Source organism: Vanessa tameamea, chromosome 23, assembly GCF_037043105.1.
Source record: "Vanessa tameamea isolate UH-Manoa-2023 chromosome 23, ilVanTame1 primary haplotype, whole genome shotgun sequence".
Taxonomy (NCBI): domain Eukaryota; kingdom Metazoa; phylum Arthropoda; class Insecta; order Lepidoptera; family Nymphalidae; genus Vanessa; species Vanessa tameamea.
Genome location: NC_087331.1, coordinates 2,914,808 through 2,938,865, shown reverse-complemented (window position 1 = coordinate 2,938,865; position 24,058 = coordinate 2,914,808). Strand labels below are relative to the sequence as shown.

At 32.5% G+C, this 24,058-nt stretch overlaps 2 protein-coding genes across 10 annotated transcripts in view; one reads left to right on the top strand and one right to left on the bottom strand.

Moving 5' to 3' along the window:
• LOC113397704 (YY1-associated factor 2) overlaps positions 1-24,058 on the bottom strand; it is a 318,077-nt gene that overhangs the window by 119,955 nt on the left and 174,064 nt on the right. The gene's annotated exons all lie outside the window — the stretch shown is intronic.
• Mctp (Multiple C2 domain and transmembrane region protein) overlaps positions 1-24,058 on the top strand; it is a 177,896-nt gene that overhangs the window by 111,489 nt on the left and 42,349 nt on the right. For 3 of the 9 annotated variants that reach the window (XR_003368844.2, XM_026636116.2, XM_026636118.2), the window contains exons 5-8: positions 6,341-6,438; positions 13,434-13,545; positions 15,376-15,530; positions 21,935-22,126. Coding sequence is in view for 8 of the 9 variants with exons in the window: in XM_026636116.2 (XP_026491901.1) it covers positions 6,341-6,438; positions 13,434-13,545; positions 15,376-15,530; positions 21,935-22,126 (557 nt within the window). In the remaining variant the exon portion in view is untranslated. Of the gene's footprint in view, positions 1-4,236; positions 4,453-6,340; positions 6,439-13,433; positions 13,546-15,375; positions 15,531-21,934; positions 22,127-24,058 lie in introns of all 9 variants that reach the window. The other 6 variants (XM_026636121.2, XM_064218705.1, XM_064218706.1 and 3 more) reach the window with 3 other exon arrangements.

The window sequence follows — 24,058 nt, the reverse complement described above, 5'->3', positions numbered from 1 at the left end:
TTCTCCATTAAGAATGGCCACGTGACTGGAAAAGCGTAAAGCACCTCATTAATTATACAAAGTTTGAAATCAAATGTGTTTTATTCAAGTAAACTTTACAATAAAATATTTTTGAATCGTCAGTATTTCAACTGTTCCATCGTTTCAGAAAGCAGGCTTCAGTGAGAAGAAACGCAAAGAAACTAGCATATTTGCTCTTTTCAAACCAGATTAAACCAGATTTACAATGATGTTAATATTAACAATTATTGTTCTAAATGAGTAATACGTTGGAATCCGAACCTAAATCCAAACTTCTTTATCCAAAAAGTTGTATTTTTTGTATGTAATAGGTACCCAAAGAACCTATTATCGTGTAATATGTTTATTTATGTCTTAAATATAAAGACATTAAACCTTACGATTATATTCCATGTAATTTCCATTAAAGCAAAAAATGCCGACAGCAGGTCGTTATGTAACCTGATATTTGAGTGGATAGTAAAATTTTTATACGAAAATCGTTTTATGATACCCCAAGGTAGAACGATTGCATATTTAAGAAGCCAATTTCCTTTTCCGCCTTCTAATGTTTATATCGAAATGAAAAGTTCTCTGAATACATATCCACAAACAGCACAAATAGTGCAGTTCTATGTTGGGTTAAAAGTTTCTGATTGCGAATGCGTCGAAACAGTTGGGACCTAAAGTGACAAAAAGAACTGCATTGCACGAAACATAAATTAATTTATATGAATCCTTTTTAGCTCTTTGTGCAAATTAGATTGGTCGATTAGATCTTTATAACTGAACACATTAACATAACATTCAATTTAGTTACATAATAATGAGTATAGTTTATAGATCTGCGTATGCATATTATTTTAAAGCTATCTTTAAAGTAAAGGCATACGTGCAAATTGGCTACCTGTTGGCAAATGATTACTGATCATACATATTAAAACTGGCAATGTATGAAAATCGAAGTAGTCCTTATATCACCAATGCGCCACCAATATTGGTCACCAACTTGTTCGTACGTTTTATTTGAAATAAACGTTGGCACACCCACTTTAGCGATATGCTTGGTGATATTATATACAACCATTAGGACCTAAAGGGACATAAATTATATCCATGGTTGGCAACAGTGTAAGGAGTAGTTATTATTTATTAATGTAAAAATGTATTTTATCGGTGATGACCACATAATATCAGATGTTTAACCTAATATTAAAATACTAGAATTAAAAAACCTAATGGTTGATGATATCGTAATAATTACGTCATACCACAAACATTACACGATGTCACAAGTAATGAAAAAGAAACTGAAACTTAGTCAATGTAAAAACAAAATAAATATACACTCACATATGTATAAGCTAGCCGTTCCTGATACTCGTAAGTTAAACGCTTATGTCCTTATTTAGTGTTACATCTTCCCCCATGTAGACGCTTACAACAGCCAAATAGGGTTTCAAGTTCAGTTTCGGTGGTAGCTATTCAATTGATTTAAAATCATTTTAGATTAATCAATTCAATTATTCTCAACGAAAATAATATATTATGTTAATCTTTATCGGTACAGTGATAGTTGTGATATGGTAACAGAGGGAGTCAAAATTACTTCCGCATTTATGATATTAGTCCGATGTGACGCGAATGTCATGGAAAATTCTACATGAAACATTATTCATTCGTACGTCGTTAAACTAAAATTTAACACATCTGTTACTTGGAACAGCTTAAAATGTTTGAAATAGCCTTCCGAATGCAGTATATTTATGTAATTCGCAAAATATGCCTTTCATGAAACTGGCATGAGCATTCAGATAGGCAATGTCATATCCGCAATAAAGTATTTCGAGTCATTTAACTTTTATGCGAACATTTTTTCGCTAACAACAGATTTAAATGAACAAACTTCGATGTTTATATGATTTAACAATTTTGTTAAAGTATTATAGTAGTTGGAGGCCTTGGATGCGTCATATCGACACGATCCCACAACCTCACTGAACTGCAATGAGGACGGCCATTGCAGTGATTTTAGTGGATAAGAATACCACTTAACCTGGTCCTAGTCCCTCCCTTCAGTTGGGATCCTTACTAAAGGTCTCCACTGCGAGTAAAAAAAAAAGTGTAATAGTGGTCATTATAGATATATATAACGCACGAAGGCGTAAAGTGTTAGAGTGTGATATGCGATATTGACTGTAATTATTATCAAATTTATAGGACACACGTTCCAAAATGGCATATCACCGTAGTACGGTTGTGAACATTTCACGCGGGAGATACAAAGTCAATATTAACAGAATCGCACAGCATAAAAACCAACCAACGAATATTAACTTCAAGTTCTTGTATCATTTATGTAATCTTGTACACAATACATACATATGTTTGGTTTAGATTTACTCAATGCTAAGAGTTAAATAATCAGTAGGCTTTTATTTTAGAATCGAATATTGTGCTTCAAGGAAAACCTGGTTAGCCACGTTTGGTAGTGTTATGTTGGGAAACGAAAGAGATTCCGCGGGGTATAGATCTATTCACTCACGAAGACGGTCAACTACAATATTACAAGCATTAGAGAGCGACTTTGCAATATTACAAGAAATTGAAAAACTATATACACTCCGGTCCCATCAAGCGCAGTTGACTATTTCTTTTGAGATTGGGCGCTGTGACTGAAACTCATTAGAAGGATAACAATTATTTTAAAGTGTCAAGTGTGCCTATACAAAATGCGTGTCTAGCAAAATTACGAATCGAATCAACTCCTCTCAGTATAACGGAACATAATTATTTAAAAATTAAAAAGTGCTTTTAAGAGTCTACTTGAATAAAGAATATTTTAAAGTCAACAATTATTAGCTCCACGCTTTTTTATCATCTATATAATCTTGAGTTGAATAAGATGCCTTATTAATTCATGTTTAAAACAAATGATTTGAATTTATGAACCAGCAAAATTAAAAAAATCTGCCGAATTTTATTATAGAAGAGATTACCTTACCCAGAGAAGGATTTATTGACTTTGCGAAATCGGAAACTTGGTATTAAAAGCTTATATAAGACTTTTAATGATTATGATTATCACTGATTCTATCAAAGTGCTCAATGTTACTGTAAATATACACAACCTAATAAAGTAACAATATCCATTAAATTTTCATTAACAGTTTTTCAAATCATGATAACAATCTTTCAATCCAAATATTACCAACAGCAACAGCGACCATTTCATGTGAATTTAATAAAAATAAGTGCATATTGGAACGAGACACGCAATAACTTTTTTTTCGCTTAATTTATTCTTGATGAACCGAAAAAAAACATTTCTACGTTCATTCGCATCACAGCTTAACACGTTCGCTGCGGTATGCTTCACATTTCATTGAAAGCCTTCCGACCTTGTATTCGCAAGGAATAACAATTTGTATGCTATAAACAGCGATGAAAGGCCTCATATATATTAATACAAAAATGATTGGCCCTTCAATAGACAATCTGAAAAGTTATTAGTTATTATTATAAATTTTCAAGTTATACCTTCCGCAATAGAGAGAGATTACTCTTTTTTTTCCTTCCACACTGACTGCGAGTTCATACTTAAGGTCTTTGAGCCTTGTATCGCAGCGAATGTTACCATTATAAAATGGTTTTAAATAGGAATACAACAACATCCAACAATCAAACTTTTTATTTTAATTACGATATAAATGAGAGCCGAGATGGCCCAGTGGTTAGAACGCGTGCATCTTAACCGATGATTTCGGGTTCAAACCCAGGCAGGCACCACTGAATTTTCATGTGCTTAATTTGTGTTTATAATTCATCTCGTGCTCGACGGTGAAGGAAAACATCGTGAGGAAACCTGCATGTGTCTAATTTCAACGAAATTCTGCCACATGTGTATTCCACCAACCCGCATTGGAGCAGCGTGGTGGAATATGCTCCAAACCTTCTCCTCAAAGGGAGTGGAGGCCTTGGCCCAGCAGTGGGAAATTTACAGGCTGCTAATGTAAAAAGAAACTAAAGTTAAGAGGACTTCGTCTTTGGCGGCCTCGTCTGTTTGAAAGCGACAAACTAAAAACTATGGAATAAGTTTTTTTACATCTTTCAGCAATGGACTAAGGAATTAAGTCATATGTTATACGATATACCCCAGGACTGACAGCTAGTTCAGTCTAAATAATATATTTAAATATATGATTTAGTTGAAATACCCGTTGTTCTTTTTTACAGCAGCAACATTTAAATGTAGTTGAAATGGTATCTTTTTTGTAGAATAAAAATTTTAAATGACTAAAGTGTTAAGCTATACAACCATAGACAATAAGTAGATGTGTTCAATATGGCGTCACAGAGTAATACGTGCTTTTGTGAACTGTTTGCTGATGAAGAAACTTAAGATAGCTGTCAGGAAGTGGCGGATGATGCGCCTCTTCCGGAAGAGGGATGGTAAGACTTTTTTTATACGTTTTTCACTGAAAGGCAAACGAGGAAGCATCCACCTGGGCCCACTTTTTTTAAGTCAGAGACTACTTCGGACGGCTATTTTATAAGCTTTAGAAGCATGTTGGATAAAGTTGTAGGGAGTAATGTGAGGGGTATTGTTAGGAGGTATGAGGAAGGTGTGTTAATAGATGTTAAGGGGGATCCCTTTCACCATCGTTCATCTGATTGAGTTTAAACTTTGTACAGTTATGACTGGCGCTGGCGTGAAAGTTAGTACTATTATATCAGATCATTGTTAGATTTTAAGAAAACGTTGCAATGCAAGCTGGTTAGTTGTTTTCATAAATATGTTGTTGATCAATATCAGTAAAATTATATTTTTAGATCTCAATATACGAAAGCTGGAAGCAATTTTATAACCTGATTAGCTTTGCTTAAGTAGTTCAGTCGGTATTGACTAAAATTTTATGATTTTTTTACCAGTCAAGACCTTTCCGTGTAATGGAAGATTTATATATATGATTTTGTTTTTTGAAATAGGAACCGTTACAAAAGATTGTATTAACATCCTTGTCCTACGGGTTCGTATTCTAAGTTATTTATAACACTTCGATGCGTAAGTAAAAAAAAAATCTTGGTTTTTATAAATAACGTTATTTTTTTTAAAAAAATTATACGAAGAGATGCAATAAATGTTACAACTTAACCTGCACACATACAATTATACATAACACATGCTATGTACATTCGTATATAACAGATAAAATAAATCTCCATAGACAACATAAACACTGTAGTTCTATGTTAGTTGAAAATTTTCTGATGTCGAAATTTCTGCATTTATTTCTCTAATGGCAGTTGAAAACCAAACTATCAAATAGACCTGAATTGCACGAAGCAATTATAGCGAACCATTGTGAAACATTTCATAAAGTCCTTCTAGCTCTTTGTCCAAATTAGAATCGTTAACTAGACTTTTATGTCTGAATATTAACACCAAACTGTATTTGGTTATAGAATAATGACTCACGGGTCACAGATTTGCTCCAAGGGTATCAAGATTTCCATACCTTTTGTTTGAAATAACAATGACCTGAGCACTTATGAACTGCTATTATGATATACCACGTACAGAGTAATTTTAAATAATAATTAGCTGGTGATAAAATTCAATAGCCAATCAAATGAGGCGTTAAAACAACTAAACTACTTTGACATTTAATTGGCGTGATGTCATTGGTCGAGAACCTGAATAATCTATTTTAATCATTATGGATTAGAGAACACGATGCGTTTTGATATTCGGCGAAGTTTTTATCCGAACTTTGGATATCAAATTATAGTGTATATAAGTTAGGTAGATTATCTTTATTTACAATTATACAAGACTTTTATGTAGTGCGTAATATTGTAGAGTTATTAGAATAGGCAATGGTGGAGACGTGTTTCGAACAAGGCTTGAAATTGGTTGAATATTTGATAAGAACATATTGGATTGACTTTTATGGAGACGAAGCTGTATTTCGTATTAATATTTGAAAATTGCTGCAAGAGTCTCTCCGATTCTCACATACATGAACCATTTTTGTGAATAAAAAAAATGAATTTATAAGGTTGTTATAAATTATGTAATAATTTTAAATTCAATCTTTCTCTTAGAACTTAATATAATATACAATTTATCATTTGAACCAAGTTACGTTAAAGCCAATCTATCTGATTTTTATATAGGTATCGTAATGGGAGTAGGTAAGCAGATAATATATTTGATAATAACTGATTATTATCTGTACCTTAAATAGTCCTTAAATAGTCTATTTATTTATTTTGTAAGTAATAATAATTTGTATAGTGAAAATAAAATGGTTAACAATTTAATGATTGTCAACAGATTCTTCACTAACGCGTCAAACATCAATCGACCCAGTGCCATCAACGTCGGGCACTCCTGCGCACATCTCGCGTCCGCCCGTGGATCTACTGCAGTTGGTACTGAAAACAATTCTTTATCAGTATATATTTGTTTAGTTTTTTTTATTTATTATTTCTATAATAATCAATTATGTTAATATTAACCATTCTGACAGCATTTGTTTACACACTTCATTACGTGAACTTTAAAATAAACACTGATGATGAAAACTCGAACACAGAATTAAAGATCCGAATTTCCATAATAACAAAATCGGAGAAGTCATTAATACAATGTAGGTATGAAAGAAAAAAAGTAGCTTACTTGATGGTACGTGACAGGGTAGGTTTTTTTTATGTTAGAGGTGGCAAACGAGCACGAGGCTCACCTGATATAAAGTGACTACCACCGCCCATGTTCATCTGCAACACCGGGCGGCTTGCAGGTGCGTTGCCGGCCTTTCAGGAAGGAGTACGCTCTTTTCTTGAAGGTTCCCAAGTCGTATCGGTTCGGAAAAACCGCCGGCGAAAGCTGGTTCTACAGAGTGGTTGTGCGAGGCAGAAAATGTCTTAAAAATCGCGCTGTTGTGGATTTTCGGACATCTAGGTGGTGCAGGTGATATTTGGAATTTTGACGAGATGTCCGAAAGTGAAATTCAGCAGCCGGGATTAATCCGAACAATTCCTCGGAACAATCCCCGTGATAAATTCTTTAGAAGATGCAGAGGGATCCAACATCTCTACGCAAAGCTAAAGGATCAAGCAGATCCGAAAGGGCTTGATCGTGGTTAATTCGAGCCGCTCTACGTTGGATACGATCAAATGGAAGGAGCTGGTACTGAGGAGCACCCGCCCAGAGTTGAGAGCAGTATTCACCGTCAATCAGCAATACTCTGTATTGTTGTGTTCCGGTTTGAAGGCTAAGCTAACAAGTGTAATTAAAAGTACAAGCGACATCTTATTTGCCATGGTTGGTGGCGTATTGGCAATGTAAGGAATTGTAAAAAAATCTCACGGCGCCAATTTCTATGGGCAGTGGTGACCACTAATCCCCAGATCCATTTATCCGTCAACTTAACAGTTATATAAATAAACTGATTGCCATTTAATATATGCGTATGTGGTCAAGCAACTGCAGATGTTGGATGAACGAAAAACATTTTAAGAACTACTAGCAATTCGATATTTCATTTAAGGAAATATTTTATTAAAATAATCGAATATTAAAAAATAGAAGTGCTGCCGTTTCAAATATTTTCAATTCATATTCAAATCCTCGCTCGTTGAAATCGGACAATTTATACCAAACGGTCACAATTTGTTGTATCAATTGATATCTTTGATCAATGTTTGAACATTCAATTGTTGTTCAAACAATGCGTTCATATATTTTTATACAATAATTTCTTTCTATTTTCTATAACAACAAATTTTTCCTTGCGACGTATTTATTTTACGATCAAATATCGTTCGATTTTGTTTAATTATATCGATTTACGTTTTAACAATGTGTCCGCTTCATTTATTTGATATTACTTTTGCAATTAACAATAAATATTTTTGTTAATTTCAAATGTATTTCTGTATAGGTTTTCAATCATAAACGGCTTAATTATTCGCTCAGCTTGATTTCTCGCTTATATTATATAATTTGCATTAATATTTGGTGGTAGGGCTTTGTGCAAGTCCATCTGGGTAGGTACCGCCCACTCATCAGATATTCTACTGCCAAACAGCAGTCTCGTTGTATTCCCATTTGAAGGGCGAGTGAGCCAGTATAACTAGAGGGTCAACGGACACAACATCTTAGTTTCCAAGATTCGTGCCGCATTGCCATTATTAGGAATGGTTAATATTTCTTATAACGCCATTTTCTATCCTGGTGGTGACCACAAATCGTCAGATGCCCCATTTGCTCGTCCACCTACGTATAAAATAAAAAATAAGTTGACATCGTTTGTCAACAATTTCTCCAAAAAAAAAACTGATTTCTGCATCTATATTGTCAAAATTATATCAAATGTTTTATGAAAATTCAAGGAAAAAGTTGAACAAAAACAAGAGAGTTTATTTAAATTGTAATATTAAGAGGTTTATCAAGTTTATAGCTAAATGGCTATTAAAAAGATCCTGAAGAGTCTCAATTTCAGACTAATTATCTTTTTCGATTAATCTTAGGTAGATCGTTATCATTAAGGTCACTTTGAAATTTAAAAGAATATGGTATTAAAGTATGTCTTTCGCGTGCGATAAAGTTGAAAATAATTAATTGTGACATAGGCCTTTATACTAATTGGAAACCTGTAAATGTTCAACTTTAAACCACATTAGATCGTACAGTAAGACTTTAAAATATATGAATAGAGTACAGGATTTTGTAAATTTACCAGTTCATACAAACAACAAAGTTACATTAAAGTTAAAATTTACAAAAAGTATTTCTTAGCCGATGTTAACGTTATATTATAAAAAACTTATCTTCCAAATAACGTCCTAGACTCAGTAGTTTTGGCTGTGCATTGATAGTCAGTCAAGACTCAAGTTTTTATAAATACATATTTCAGTAAAATATTCATTAAGGAAGCTGCACAATTGGCAATTCTCGTACAATTGTAAACATCAACAGCGAATCGGGTCACAGGCCACCTAGCAATGCGAAAAACGCAGGATCCTGAACGCTTGAGCTATTTTCGTTCTCACTCTTGGCACAAGCTTTATATTTGGTTAGAGAGGTAAATAGGAATATAATAGTTGGAAGTTTATTTGAAATACACTTAAATCAATTCTAGTACGATAAATATGAAATTTGCCCAGCGGTGGGAATTGACTTTCTCTTATACGATAGTTTAAAAGCATTTACGATTGTATATAAAAGAAAGTATTCATGACAATCTTATTATAAATTCACATTATACATCAAGGACAGGCTTTTGATATGATTATTAATATTAATAAACATTATTTATGTAAATTGATAGTCAATATTCAAATTTATCACGTAATTAGTATTCCTAATACGTACAAAGTTCTTAATTGGAGTTTAATGTCTTTATTGATAGGTACTTCGGGTATAATTTGAAAATTTCGGGATGATTCCCTTTACAAACTAAGGCAATTGACATCAATAAGGAGAATCTTCATATATACATATATAAAAACAAGCAAAGGCAAAACTGTTCTACCTATCTTTCCTTCATTTGACTAAGATTTTCTTTTTGTAAATTGTAGCATGCATTAAATTTCAGAAAAACGTTCCAAAAAATGCAAATTCGTATGTTACCCACAAATTTTCAATAGCAATTGCGCAATTTGCAATTCAATAATTTAATAATGATGCCTGTCAATAAAATGCACTCTCATTAAAATAACATAACAATTATAAATAATCGGATATAACAACGGCACGGAAAACATGCCTGGGGAGAAATAATAATACATTAAAAAAAATAATGATACTGTCTAATTTCGACCAATGAGCGAACACTTGTTATTCTAAAGCACCAATTGAATCGTTTTAAAGTCTGCATTTGTTTCGCATTCATTCTCTCCACCTTGGATTAGCCTAAGTAAACATAAGTCTATGTATACAAGTATATAGTTATTAATTTAAGTACTATAAATGTAATGTCTAAGTTAGAGTAGCATTTAAGTGTAATAAATTACTTTAATTATTACTAACAATAGATAAATTATTGGTAAATAGATAAAGTATAGCATAAAACGACGATCAAGGTAAGATTTAAGAAGAATATCTAAATGTTCAAGAATGTTAGTATATGTATTATATAGGCTCGGCCCGTTAACAAAACCAAGTTGTGATTGACATAATCTTGATGGATTTTAATATTTTTGGACGTATTTGTAGGTGTGAATTACAAGAGTTTGTGGACCATATACAATTTTTATTCGAGAATTGCATGAATCGCCTAGAAAGATTGTTCAATTTAAGTGATATTCAAAGTTGTTCTATTATTTAAAATTATTTACGTATAGGGTTGTTCAGGCGTCTTTTGGTTATGTTTAAACCATGGGTATATTTTTGTTGCGAATATCACTGGTATATTGCGTGTAGCCTTGCGTGGGTTAAATGCTATTTTATAGAAATGATATATAGATGCATCAATACAATTCAAGCATTGGTATTGTAAATCAAGCAATTGATATGTAAACTGTTTCTAAAAGAACGAGAAGCTGCTGACTGCGATGGCTCAGTGATTAAAACATATGAATCCTAAACACTACTCAATTTCCTTGTACAAAATAGTTGTGTATTTTTTATCCCGTTTTCTGTGATTAAGGAAATCATTGCGAAGAATCAAATTAAAATCGGTCAAATGTATTTTTTGGCATTTCGTTGAAACGATTGTTTAGTTCAAAAATTTATCATACTAATATAGTCATGTTTTTTACTTCATGATATATGAAACGTTTTTAAATAATTGCTTACGCCGGTGGCGTTGACGACGAACAGCCATTCAAATTCGTTTAGTATAGTGTCAGCGGCATCGTTTCGTAACAAATTCTCAATTAAATACATTTCTATAGCTTACATAACAGATTAGGTACATTATTTCACTTTATATTAATGTTCTATCATTACTTCAAATTAAGAATAACATTAGCAATTTTTCTTTCTTGTAACATTGCTGATATTTTTTGATAGGCGTTAGACCAGTATTTATTGTCTTTAGTTTGTATGTACAATAACCACATTTAAACATTAATATATTTAATTTTAGAAATTTTCAGGTATTCTTGTGCCAGTGGAACCTCTAGGTATCTCTATAAAAGTATAAAACAGAGTCGTTTACCACCATCTATATACTTAGATCGTTTAAACTATGCAACGGATATTAGTGCGAGGAATGTTTGTATGTATAATACATGCATATTATAGTAGAGAATAAACCTGGATTTTTTTTTTCTTTTTTACAATATAAAAGGTGTAGATGAACCCTTATTGTACCCGTGAAATAAAAACATAAAATTCAACGGATATTGAAACTTTTTACGTGTTTTTTTTTCGTTCATACTAAATATCTACTATACCAGCTTGCAATAAACAATTATAAATATAATAAAAACTTTACATTTTCAACAGCGAAATATTTATTTATTTGTTAAAATCACGTGTCGACGAAACATCAGTGCCAAAAAACATCCGAAAATGGTTTATTACTTACTACTAAATGAAACGTTGGCGTTATTAATATTATTCTATCATCAAAAAACCTGGGGACTAAGTCTACTAACGCATAGCGATTTTAATACATTCCCGATCCAGTTTCGACCAAACAACAACTGCACCATTGTTTTAGTTAAATAGGAAAACGACTGAATAGCAACGATATCATTTCGATTCGCTATAAGGTCACAATTTGTTAGTCGAATTGGCGCCCTGGCCGACGGGACGTTGTGCTTGTATATCAATTGTAATGGCGATCGGTTAAACGGGAATACACGTTAATGAAACTCAGCGCCATCTAGTAGCGAGTTACAACTATTTGGACAGAGGAGAAACCATCTACAACGCGAGCGAGTCATAAAGAAAATACTATTTCCTTTATTCAGGTTGTAACCGCGACCAAAACGTTTTAATTTTCCTAGCGACTTCGAACGCACGAGTTTTCTTCGTCTAATTATGCAATTGAGGTCGGATTGTGAGAAGAGCTCTCAGACAACTTCTCACCACGGCAAATATAACTCTCTAAAAAATAAAAGGCGCTGTAAGGAACATTAACCGTTCTTCATATCGCCAACGCGCCAACAAACTTGGGAAGCAAGATGTTACGTCTGTAGTTACACTGACTCACTCACCCTTCAAACCGGAACACAACAATTCTGTGTACTGTTTAGCGGTCGAATATCTGATGAGTGACTGTATTAATTATATAAGATTTTAAATTAACATGGTTATTTTTATTACTAACAGTATTTAAAACGAGATATTTACCATGTTTTTTATTTTTATTTGGTGGAGCTCGATATTTCGACATTATCTACGAATGTCTTGTTCACGAGACTGACGTTTGCGGGTAGATGTTGACGGCATTAGAAGTGTCCATATCGGACTACCCCCTTTCTCGTACGTTCGCTGCGTAAACACTGATCACCACTACCATTGTCACTTTCACCCCTACTATTTGTTTTCGTTTCGATTCGTAGATAATGTCGAAATATCGAGCTCCATCAAATAAAAATAAAAAAACATGGTAAATATCCCGTTTTAAATACTGTTGTATTAATTATTTTTCATATATCACTATAATCAAATTTAGAACGAATATCTTTTAAATAGAATAAATTTACTTATATATTATTTAACTGTAATAATACTACTATGTTCACACATATGTAATTCTAAAAAATAAATTGTACCTATTATTGGTAATTGTTAATGTATTAATTATCTTGCCAAAATTATGCAATATCTATATGGTTATATTTTATACGTTAAACATAATTGTAAACATAGAATAGTAAATTATTTTGATAAATAAACAAACTGTTAGTGTTAGTTAAAGTTAAAAACAAGTTGTATGTACTACTTATGTAATCGTATTCAGTTTTTCAAAAATAGATAGATGTCGTGGTGACAGGATGTGGGGTGAGACCCGATTGAAACGAAGTTGGATTCGCTATGTATTATGTATATCAATGTTAGGCACGATGTAATAAATTAAATGTTTGAGAATAATTCAATAACAAGGAATAACATTATTTCACTAAATCTCGTGTTAAATAAGGCAATAACAAAAATAGGGTTAAATAATATCATATTAAACTGTACATAACAGAAAGAGACAGAGAAAAAGAGGAAAACCAGAGATACCATTGGGGGGGGGGGGTGTAACGCTTTTCCCCTACGTAACCATTGTTGCCAGTTCACTAGTATAAGCCGCGTATAAGAACTTTGTTCAAACAAAAACAAAAAAACTCATAACTTCAACAAAAAAATGACAAGCTTTCTTATATTCTAAAAAGTTGTACTGCGATTCAGCGACAGCGATACCTATTTAGAAAACTGAAATTTCTGTCTGTCATCAATATAACGTTCTTTTTTTTTCATTTAGGAACCAGACGAAGGACAAAAGTTAAGGGAACAGCACTTACGACAATATGCCTTCTTTCAACTTAGGATACATTTAAAAAGAGGTCAAAATTTAATAGCGATGGACAAGAATGGTAAGTAATTTATTATTTATCACGACACATGACACGACATTCACGTAGGCCGAAGCTACACTCGCACGAGAGCATCGAAACACACGTAAGGCATAAAAAGCAAAATAACACATTTCGAAACTACTTAATAATAAAGACTTCGACTATTTATATATCTAAATAGTGTCGCCCTACAAAAGACTACTATTAAAAAAACCGCGCCAACATTACTATCTTGGTGTGCTTGACATCTACGCACACGTCAAACGTCATCCTATTCTAGTGTGTTTGTACTTACTACTAGAAATTGTGACCAACAGTTATTTTTCTATCCAGATATACAAATTACAAATAATCAATGAATAATTTGCTTATCTATTAAATAAGTAATCTAAAGCGGTATGGATAGAACATGCGTGGTCTTCTTCTTCCAAATGTCAAATTACTAAAGACAGAAAGAGAGAAATCAGTGTGTATCTATTTCGCTCTACAACGTTTTGTCAGTAATGCCGTTGTACGTTTAATCATAATGTTTTGCAAAAGTGGATAACGTTAATATTATTTAAAAAAAATAGTTTCGGACATTTCGGAAAAAAAAAAGAAAGAAAGTTCTAAAAAATTGTGAGTAATTCATTCCATAATATACATACAAACTAATTTATCAACTATAACAAAACACTTTTTTTTAATAACTAATTACGCCTTAAAAAATATTGGTTTAAATTTTTAAGTTTGCAAGTGTAACACTTCGAACTAAAGCAATAAAAAAAAAATGACCTAGTTCGAACTTTAAAAATTGAGTTTCAGATTTCGGTAATATGTTTTCGTACAAACGAGTTTTCATTAAAGTTTTATGAATAGGCAATTATCTTGTTCATTTGGTATTCCAACAGCTTACATACAAAAATTATAACATTATTTATTATAGGATTGATGAATTAGTTGTAATATATATTGAACTGCAAACTAGAAGATAGTATTTAAAATTAAAAACTGTTATATGAAGTATGTCATCATACATATTTAAGACTCTACTAATTTACTAAGTAATAACGTTATTAGATATTTATAAAACGTCAAGTAAAATTATATATTAACATTAGATTTATATTTTTAAAATATTCAGACGCAATGATTACTTATCTATGACTTGATATTTCAGACGGAGTGGGTTTGATTTCCGTTCATGATACCCATTCATATTATAACAAATATATTTGAAATACCTAAAAAATATTCGTACAATAGAATAATCGTAAACGATAAGCAATAACATAAAATGAATTTAAAAAATTACAGAATAAAAATTTTACCAGGCAACCAATACTTATAAGGCAAGGAGGTTTTATTACAACACAATAATTTTATAGCTTTTATATGAACACAAACACATCAATCTGTATTATATAAAATGTATTTATTTTATTTCGCACTTTTACAATTTTTATTGCATTTATTTAGCGCTTTTGCTTTGAGTAATTCTCCTGTAGTTATAATTATAATATTATTTTTTGGCACTGTAGAGTAATTAAGTAGAATTTAAATAAGATTACAAAATTTAAAAAAATAATTGGCAATACAGTGTTAGCTTTGCAATATTTATATTTAGAATATTATTTTTAGTTGTCAATCATCAGTTATAGTGATCGCTAAGAATTCGTTTCATTTTCAAAATTTAAGTCGGAAGAAATATTCTTTTTTCAAAATTCAAAAATAACAGATACAATAATATTAAACTGGTAAAGTAGACTAACCCCTTTCCTATAGATGAAGAAAGCTTTGTTCGTTCGTTATATTATTTTTGCTTCTTACTTTTTTCTAATTACGCGTTTTGTGGGGTCCCAAAACCAGGATTGTTGTCAGGCACCAGTGATCCATACGTGAAGTTTAAGGCTGCGGGCAGACTACTGCATAAATCAAGAATAGTGTATCGGGACTTGAATCCTGTGTGGGATGAATGTTTCACGGTGCCTATTGAAGATCCTTTCCAGCCAGTGCAACTGAAGGTGAGATAACGCTTTATTATATTCTGAATAAAATCTATCGTATATAAAAAAATACATTAATAAAAAAGTATGTATTATTCAATACGAGATTATGTAGATGATAAAAAAGCGTGGAGATAATACTTGTCGACTTCCCGGTTGGATATATTATATACATACATAATTGTATTTAAATAAAAATCTTGTATTTTAAAAATTGAAAAAGTGTAACTGCTGAGTTTCTTGCTGTTGCTTCTCCGGAGAATCTACATTCCGAACCGGTGATATCTTTACTTAATATAGTTTTGTAAAATGACGATTCAAATTTGTTTGTTCAACGTACTTGGGTAAAGTATTTTGATGTTAAACATCCATTATAATTTATAAACAGTAAGTAACAAATATATCATTGACTCCTCACTGTTAGAAGAGAAAGTTAAGAAGTTATTCTACCTCACCACTCCAATGCTGATAAGTGGATACAGGTGTGATTTTTTTTTAAATCCAAAACTGCAGGTTTTCTCGCAATGTTTTACTTCACTGCCAATAATTATAAACCGATGCTTGCTCGGTTTCGAACCGACAATGTTCATTTAAAAATCAGGTTATAAAATTCTAACCACTGATCAATCTCGGCTATGTTATAATTTATATAGAGAGAAAATGAGTTCATTATATTGTCTTATTTGTGTCATTTAGTTCGAGGATTTCCATTCGATAAAGTTGATTAATTCCCTACAGTTTTATTATTAACTCTCGTGATGAGATGACGCAATCATAACAAAAGAAAGAGATAAACATATATAATGAATCATTGTTTCCCTCTCCTTTGATTCAATTTCATATTAGCGAAAGCATTGTCTCTCAAATAGAGAAGTAAAACTAATTAATACAATCATTGATTGTGTAACGAAACTTTGTGCAACTCAGTCTGGAGAGGTACCCACACATATGTATACTAGCACCAAGCAGTAATACTTAGTATTATTGTGTTCCCGTTTGAAGGGTGAGTGAGCCAGTGTAACTACATAGGATAAGGGACATAGTATCTTAGTTCCCAGGGTTGACGGGTGATGTAAGGAATAGTTAATGTTTCAATCAGACATCGACAATCAGATGGCCATTTATCTTAAAAAAAAACATACGGAGTCATACTTTTTGATTTCGTTTTCGTTTGAAAGCCGCTATATTTCCTAAAATTTCATATAACACAGTATATGCAGAAGTGGTTAAGACGTAACAAACATAGAAATAAACTAACTGTTTCAGCATTTATATTATTATAATTAGAATGGTTAGGATAACTACACCATCTATACGAAAACAAACGTTTTATAAACAAAAAATATTGTATTGTTCTAATTATCCGAGATGGCCCAGTGGTTAGAACGCGTGCATCTTAACCGATGATTTCGGGTTCAAACCCAGGCAGGCACCACTGAATTTTCATGTGCTTATTTTGTGTTTATAATTCATCTCGTGCTCGGCGGTGAAGGAAAACATCGTGAGGAAACCTGCATGTGTCTAATTTCAACGAAATTCTGCCACATGTGTATTCCACCAACCCGCATTGGAGCAGCGTGGTGGAATATGCTCCATGCCTTCTCCTCAACGGGAGAGGAGGCCTTAGCCCAGCAGTGGGAAATTTACAGGCTGATTATGTTATGTTATGATTATCTAATTATCCATACCATTATCATAAATGTTAACCAATAAAGACAGTGAGATCACTAATAAGGTAATTAGTGTCAATAAGAATCATTTATCTTATTAACTAACCTGTTAATATATATTGTAAATCTTTGAATAAAATTTTAAAGTCAGTGAAACTTTAGAGCAGAAATTTTACAAGCACTTTTGTTGCTTGTAACAATATGGTATCTATATTATGACATATCTTAAATAAAAGCTTGTTTATGACATTCTATCGAATGTCATAAACAAGCTTTTGTTTTTATTTAAGCTGCATAAGCCAACTCATTAATAGATACACGTTGAGTCAAGTCCTCTACATGTATGTTTCAAAATGTATGTGAACCAATAAGGATATATTAGATATATTGTGTAGATGTTAGATACGCTTAACTTGAAATTGTCCGAGTTTTTCTGTGAACTACGGAGTTCAGTTTATAAGGAGACTAATAAGGCTTACGCCAGAAACCCAAATTCCGAATTTAAACTAGCTTCACTTAGAACTGTCATGATGTGTTTGTAAATTAACGAAATAAAATGAAGTATTTTTCAGCAAACTCCAAAAACGGAGAAGGTTACTATTTGTGACTGTTTTATGATTTATTTTTGCATTGGATATTCAGTAGGTATCAGATACACAAGATGGTCCCATCATAATGCCCTTACTGTTAAACATAGTTTAGTTTTTATTCGAAAAATATAATATAATCAGACAATTGATGCCTTTTTTTAAATACTCGAACGATTCAATAAAGTATTTATAAATTTAAATTTCAATGCGTCAAAGCATAATATGTTTTCTAATTGGTACGAAAAAGTACATACCCGTTCTTTGTGTTGGTATTGCCGAACTCTTGTACATTGGTATACTGTGAAGCATAACTCACTTATTATTTAGTTTGCCAATTTACTGAAGCTTTGAAATTTAATTATTCCCTTGTGGTTCTAATTATCACAAAACATAACCCCCAATTTCGTAGCGAACCTAATGTGACCATATGTTCCATATTGAGTTAGAGCGACCTGTCCATATTTATTAGGCCAGTTCTGCTTATAAGCTGTGTTCCACAATATTAAAAAAAATGCTGTGAACTTTTCTTTTTCGAACAGTATATACCACCAGTTACAAAAATTGTAAAAAAGATTTTTTAAGAAAAAATATTTTAAAAAAAAAGTCTTGTTTTATTGTACTCCTACGTATACGCCATACGAGCCAGCGTGTGGGAATGCTCTTCTCTCGATATCCCAGGATGCAACAGTTCCTAAAATTGTCCGTATATCTCAAGCAAAACGTGAAATCTATATTTTTAATACTACAATATTCGTATCGTCTCACCCTGATTAAATCAATAAATAGTCGAGTTAACCAAACAGCGACAACACAAACCACAGGTTTATTGGGGAACAAACAATTCAGGAAACTCAGAATCATAATGAAATAGTTATAATTGTATACTTATATAAGATTGTATTATGATGTATTGAATAAAAATGAATCTGAGGAGAATTAATCTTGTACAAATTTATTTCATGTCATTTTCCTCATTTTCAATTACTATACCGAGCCGAGTTTCAGTTAATAGAATAATTTAATTTCAGACGATGCGGAGTAAACTCCTTTTATGTTTATAATTCATTTTTTGCTCGGCGGTGAAGGGAATTATTGTATGGACATTTCTATGTGTCGGATGTAATTCTATCAGATTTCCACCACGAACTCGCATTAGAGAAACGCGGAATCAAGCTTAATCTCCAAGCTTTCTTCTCTAATATAGAGGAACACTAAGCGCAAAGTCAAAAATCTAAATATATTTTTTTTTTAATTAAAATGGTTATTTTTATTACTATTAGCATTTAAAACGGGATATTTACCATTTTTTTTTATTTTTATTTGGTGGAGCTCGATATTTCAACTAATACAAAACATGGTAAATATCCCGTTTTAAACACTTATAGTAATCTAAATATTCTTCAAGTAGGCTCATGAAAGCACTTTTGAATAGTCATGGTACCGTTTTAAATCAAATGTAAAGCTACCACCGGCTCGAAGAGTAAATTCCACCGAGAAGAACCAGCAAGAAATGTATACATAAACATAAAAACATAATCAGCCTATAAATTTCCCACTGCTGGGCTAAGGCCTCCTCTCCCGTTGAGGAGAAGGTATGGAGCATATTCCACCACGCTGCTCCAATGCGGGTTGGTGGAATACACATATGGCAGAATTTCGTTGAAATTAGACACATGCAGGTTTCCTCACGATGTTTTCCTTCACCGCCGAGCACGAGATGAATTATAAACACAAATTAAGCACATGAAAATTCAGTGGTGCCTGCCTGGGTTTGAACCCGAAATCATCGGTTAAGATGCACGCGTTCTAACCACTGGGCCATCTCGGCTCATAAAATCGGCAAGAAATGTATGTTAGTAAAATACAATTATTTTTATATGTTCTGCCTAGAAAACAATAAATACTGCTAGGCCACGCCTTTTTATCTGTAATATCATCTTGTATTTAATAATATGCCTTATTCATCAATGTTTATTTAGACAAGAGCTTTAAATTTTTTAATAGATCGAGTTAAAAATAACTGTGAGATCTTATTATCGAAACGAATACCGTGCCTAGAAAGAATGTATCAACTTTGCGAAGTCGGAAACTAGGTGTTATAAGATTACCTTTCCTCCTCGTGTCCATACAATGATTATTTTTTTTATGATATCGGTAGGCGGACTAGCAAATGGGCCACCTGATGGTAAGTCAACCTCACCACCGCCCAAGGCGTTGTAAGAAATATAATAACCATTCCTTACATCACCAATGCGCCACCAACCTTGGGAACTAAGACGTTACGTTCCTTATGCCTGTAGTTACACTGGCTCACTCACCCTTCAAACCGGAACACAACAATACTGAGTACTGCTGTTTGGCTGTAGAATATCTGATGAGTGGGTGGTACCTACCCAGACGGGCTTGCACAAAGCCCTACCACCAAGTGATTGTCACCGTTTCTTTCAAATATATATACATATATATTACTGTGAATATACATAATATTGTTGCAAACATATTGTGAAGCAACTGTAAGTTCACTTACAGTAAATGCAACCCGAAATTAATCTCGAGCTCCAAGATTATAAATAGACCGGACAGTTCTTTTTTGTAGTACGAAAACAGTTTTAATGTCCATAAGGTTACCTCAAAGCAAAATTCCGTAAGAGATAATACTATTATTGTTATTATGAGAACTTGTGAATTCAAGTTTCCTTATCGAGGCAACTTAATCCATAAAGTTTTCATTGTATAAAGACGTTTTGCTAAAGCGATTTGATAACAAGACGATTTTGCATTAATTTGTTTTTGTGATTCGTGAACTGTTAGAACAACGAGGTTCTCTGCTGACGATCAGATGATCGATCAGAGAATGTCAGAAAGTGATATATACTAAACGGACTGTACTAATTATAGCATTTGTAATTAAAATAAAGGTTTATTTCAGTCAAATCCCCGTATGATGCTAGTAACAATCATCTTAAATATTATGTTAGAAGACGTGAATCTTAATCAATGATTTTGAGTTCAAAGCCGAGCAAGCACTGAATTTTCATGTGCTTATTAGGTTTTTTTTTTATTAGGGAGAATATTTTGGATATATTTTTTTTAATAATTATTGGACCACATCACATACATTACTCTGATCCCAATGTAAGTAGCTAAAGCACTTATAAAAAATCAGAAGTAACGACGGTACTACAAACACCCAGACCCAATACAACATAGAAAACTAATTAACTTTTTTCTACATCGACTCGGCCGGGAATCGAACCTGGGACCTCGGAGTGGCGTACCCATGAAAACCGGTGTACACACTACTCGACCACGGAGGTCGTCTTCTTATTATGTTTACAAATTATCTAGTGCTCGGCGATAAAGTAAAAAATGAAACCTGCATAAGGCGGATGATAATCTGCCACTTTCACCAACTCGGATCGGCATCGTCGTATACTAGCATCTAAACCTTTTCCCCAAAAAAGAAAGGAGACCTAAGATCGTTTTAGTAATGTTATGAAACGTACAATATTAAAAGATGCAAGCATCAAAATAGCGTGTTAGTGTCAGTCACCTATGACATATTTATTGAACCTCAATCTACTTAAATATTTTTTTATAAGTTCGTGACACTATCACGTAGTTTAATAACACTTATAAAAGTGACGAGTATACAGTGTCACGTACTACGCGTGTTAGTAATAAAACATTTTTTGGGTTCATTTTGAAACGTCCCCTTTGCAAAATTTAATCCTAATGTAGCGAAATAGTCTGTGCCGTGTTGGCACAAAAACATGAAAATTAAAATGCACGTGAAGTTTTCCTTCACTAAAAATGCTCAAATAGAATATCTACATTAGATTTGGGTAGATTATACGCGCCAATAAAAAAAAGTACCAAGACTTTGTCTGAATATGTCATTCTATTGAATATATTCTCAATAAGGTTTTTTAAGCCGAACAACAAGTTCAAGGTTACAACTTTTAAACTTTGAATTTTTAAAATTGGAATTCGTGGAAGCTTTTCATATTATTTGTAACTATCTTTCGTTACCTTCTTATTGGTCATTCGAACATAAATATAAGACTGTGAGGATATAATGATAACAATTAATTATTTTTGAGTTTGTAAATTTTAACAAGTTCAATATAATTAAGGATAACGGAAATATTATTTTCTACAGGTTTTCGACTATGATTGGGGCTTGCAAGATGACTTCATGGGCTCCTGCCACCTCGACCTCACAGCGCTGGAGCTGGGACGGTCTCAAGACCTGGTGCTATGTTTGCGAGATCCAAACAAACCTGTCCAGGATTTGGGTGAAATCGTCCTCAACGTGACGCTGTACCCCAAATCACAGGAAGATAAAGAAGCGGTAAGTACCGTAGAATATTTTGTTTCAGATTATATAAATATAAACACATGTTATAATATTATTGTTTGATTTTTGGTTAAGTCTTTTTAAAGTCGCAGACTCACAGGTCTTCGGTACGAACCTCAGATCGGGCCAATTAAAAAGTTACTGGTTAGGCGCAGAGTCTCATAGTTGGAAGCATGCGGTCCTGCATAATGTGGGATTTGACATATTATGAGGTACGAAATGAAAGAGTGTATTTGAGTTTTCGCACGCACTGTAATGTCTTGTGTAGTTGAATAGACTATCTTGAGAATGGCCGCTGTTACCGAAAACGGTTAGGATCACCATCATCGTGATTTTGATGGAGAACGTGTATCTTCTCTCATCTTTATTATGGAAAACCTATTTTTACATTTATAATTAAATGTTAACAAATATTCATAGCTTTGATCGCCCGGAAAAATCAATGTCATTTATAAGTCTAACTTCTTCTAAGTCAATATTTTTAAGGTTGAATTTATACCTATAGAACATTAGAGCTATTTGTAAGGTGATAATAAATTTTACTTAAAGACCCGGAAGGAATAGCGTCTTAAAATATTTGCACTTTTGCGATAAAAAAAGTTTTCATTTAATTTATTATTGTATACATGAATGTGTATAATATAAAACCTTGTCTTTGGTTTCATGTGAATGAATACTTCTTGCAACTAAAATGCAGATATTGTTGTAGTTAAAAAATATGCTTTTGTAATTATTTCTTTTGAACTATCCTGTAATATTACCGAAGTTTACGATACACACGAAAAAAATAAACCGTTCGATAAGTTCAATACGATACGACGTACATTTTTAAGTTGAACATTTTTTCATTTATTTGAATTTGAAGCAAACGTTGTCGAGTTTTTACTTTGTATTGTTACTTTAATTAAAAAAGTCACACAATTTTGATATTGTTTAACAAAAAAATTAACAGTAAAACTGTTTAATCGTTTTTATAAATCAGATGAAAAAATCAGATTTTAATTGATACTTTTTTTTAAGAAATTTTTGAAGTTGCATTTTTGACTTATTTTGAAAAAAATCTAAAAAAACGCGATAATTCAAAAATGGTTTTACACTTTTGCATTATGCATATGGGGGTTACAATTATCGTAAATAGTCACCCCTATCACCTCCGTAACGGGAATACGTCGAATTACCAATAACCCTGTATATTCCTAAAACTATAGTGAGTCTTGAAATCTCACAATATTTTTGCTACTCAGTACTTTCTCACAATTTATCGTTTGTGGTGTTTGTTAAAGTGCAAAGCTAAAATGTTTTACGTAAATATAATGCGGCGTTTTACGAGTATATATGTATGCTATAACACAATACAAAGTAAAAAAAATTGGTAAATAAAAGTAAGTAAATTGTTTTAAATCATTCAAGAAATGTTATATTTGAAAAGTTGAAATGAATTACCAGAGTTCAATGATAATTGAGTTGAAGTTTCTTTATATTGCGATATTATTTCGTTTTATTTATTTGTTAATTAGTTTCCGCCTGCGTGTGAGGGTAGGTGATAGGAACCCTATATCCAGTACCTCCTGACAATTTGTAAGATATTTTATGATGGTACTTAATACCCGATAGCGTAACAAATAAACAGTCTCACCTTCACAGATAAGAAGAAGTTAGCCGACATTGAACATTTCAGCTATTCCTTGTAAACATTCTCCCTCAAATAAATTTACCCTCCAGAACGGTAACAGCAATACAGTGTTGCAAATTGGCGGTAGAATAAATAATGATCCAAGCTAAGCTCACCCAGTTGTTGGAACATTTGAATAGAGGAATGCGAGTACAAATCAAGGCATTGAATTTTTCGATGCTTACTCGTATACGTATATAACTGTAATCGGCGAAGAGAAATTTCGTGACGACTGACACGTTGAAAGGCTTAGG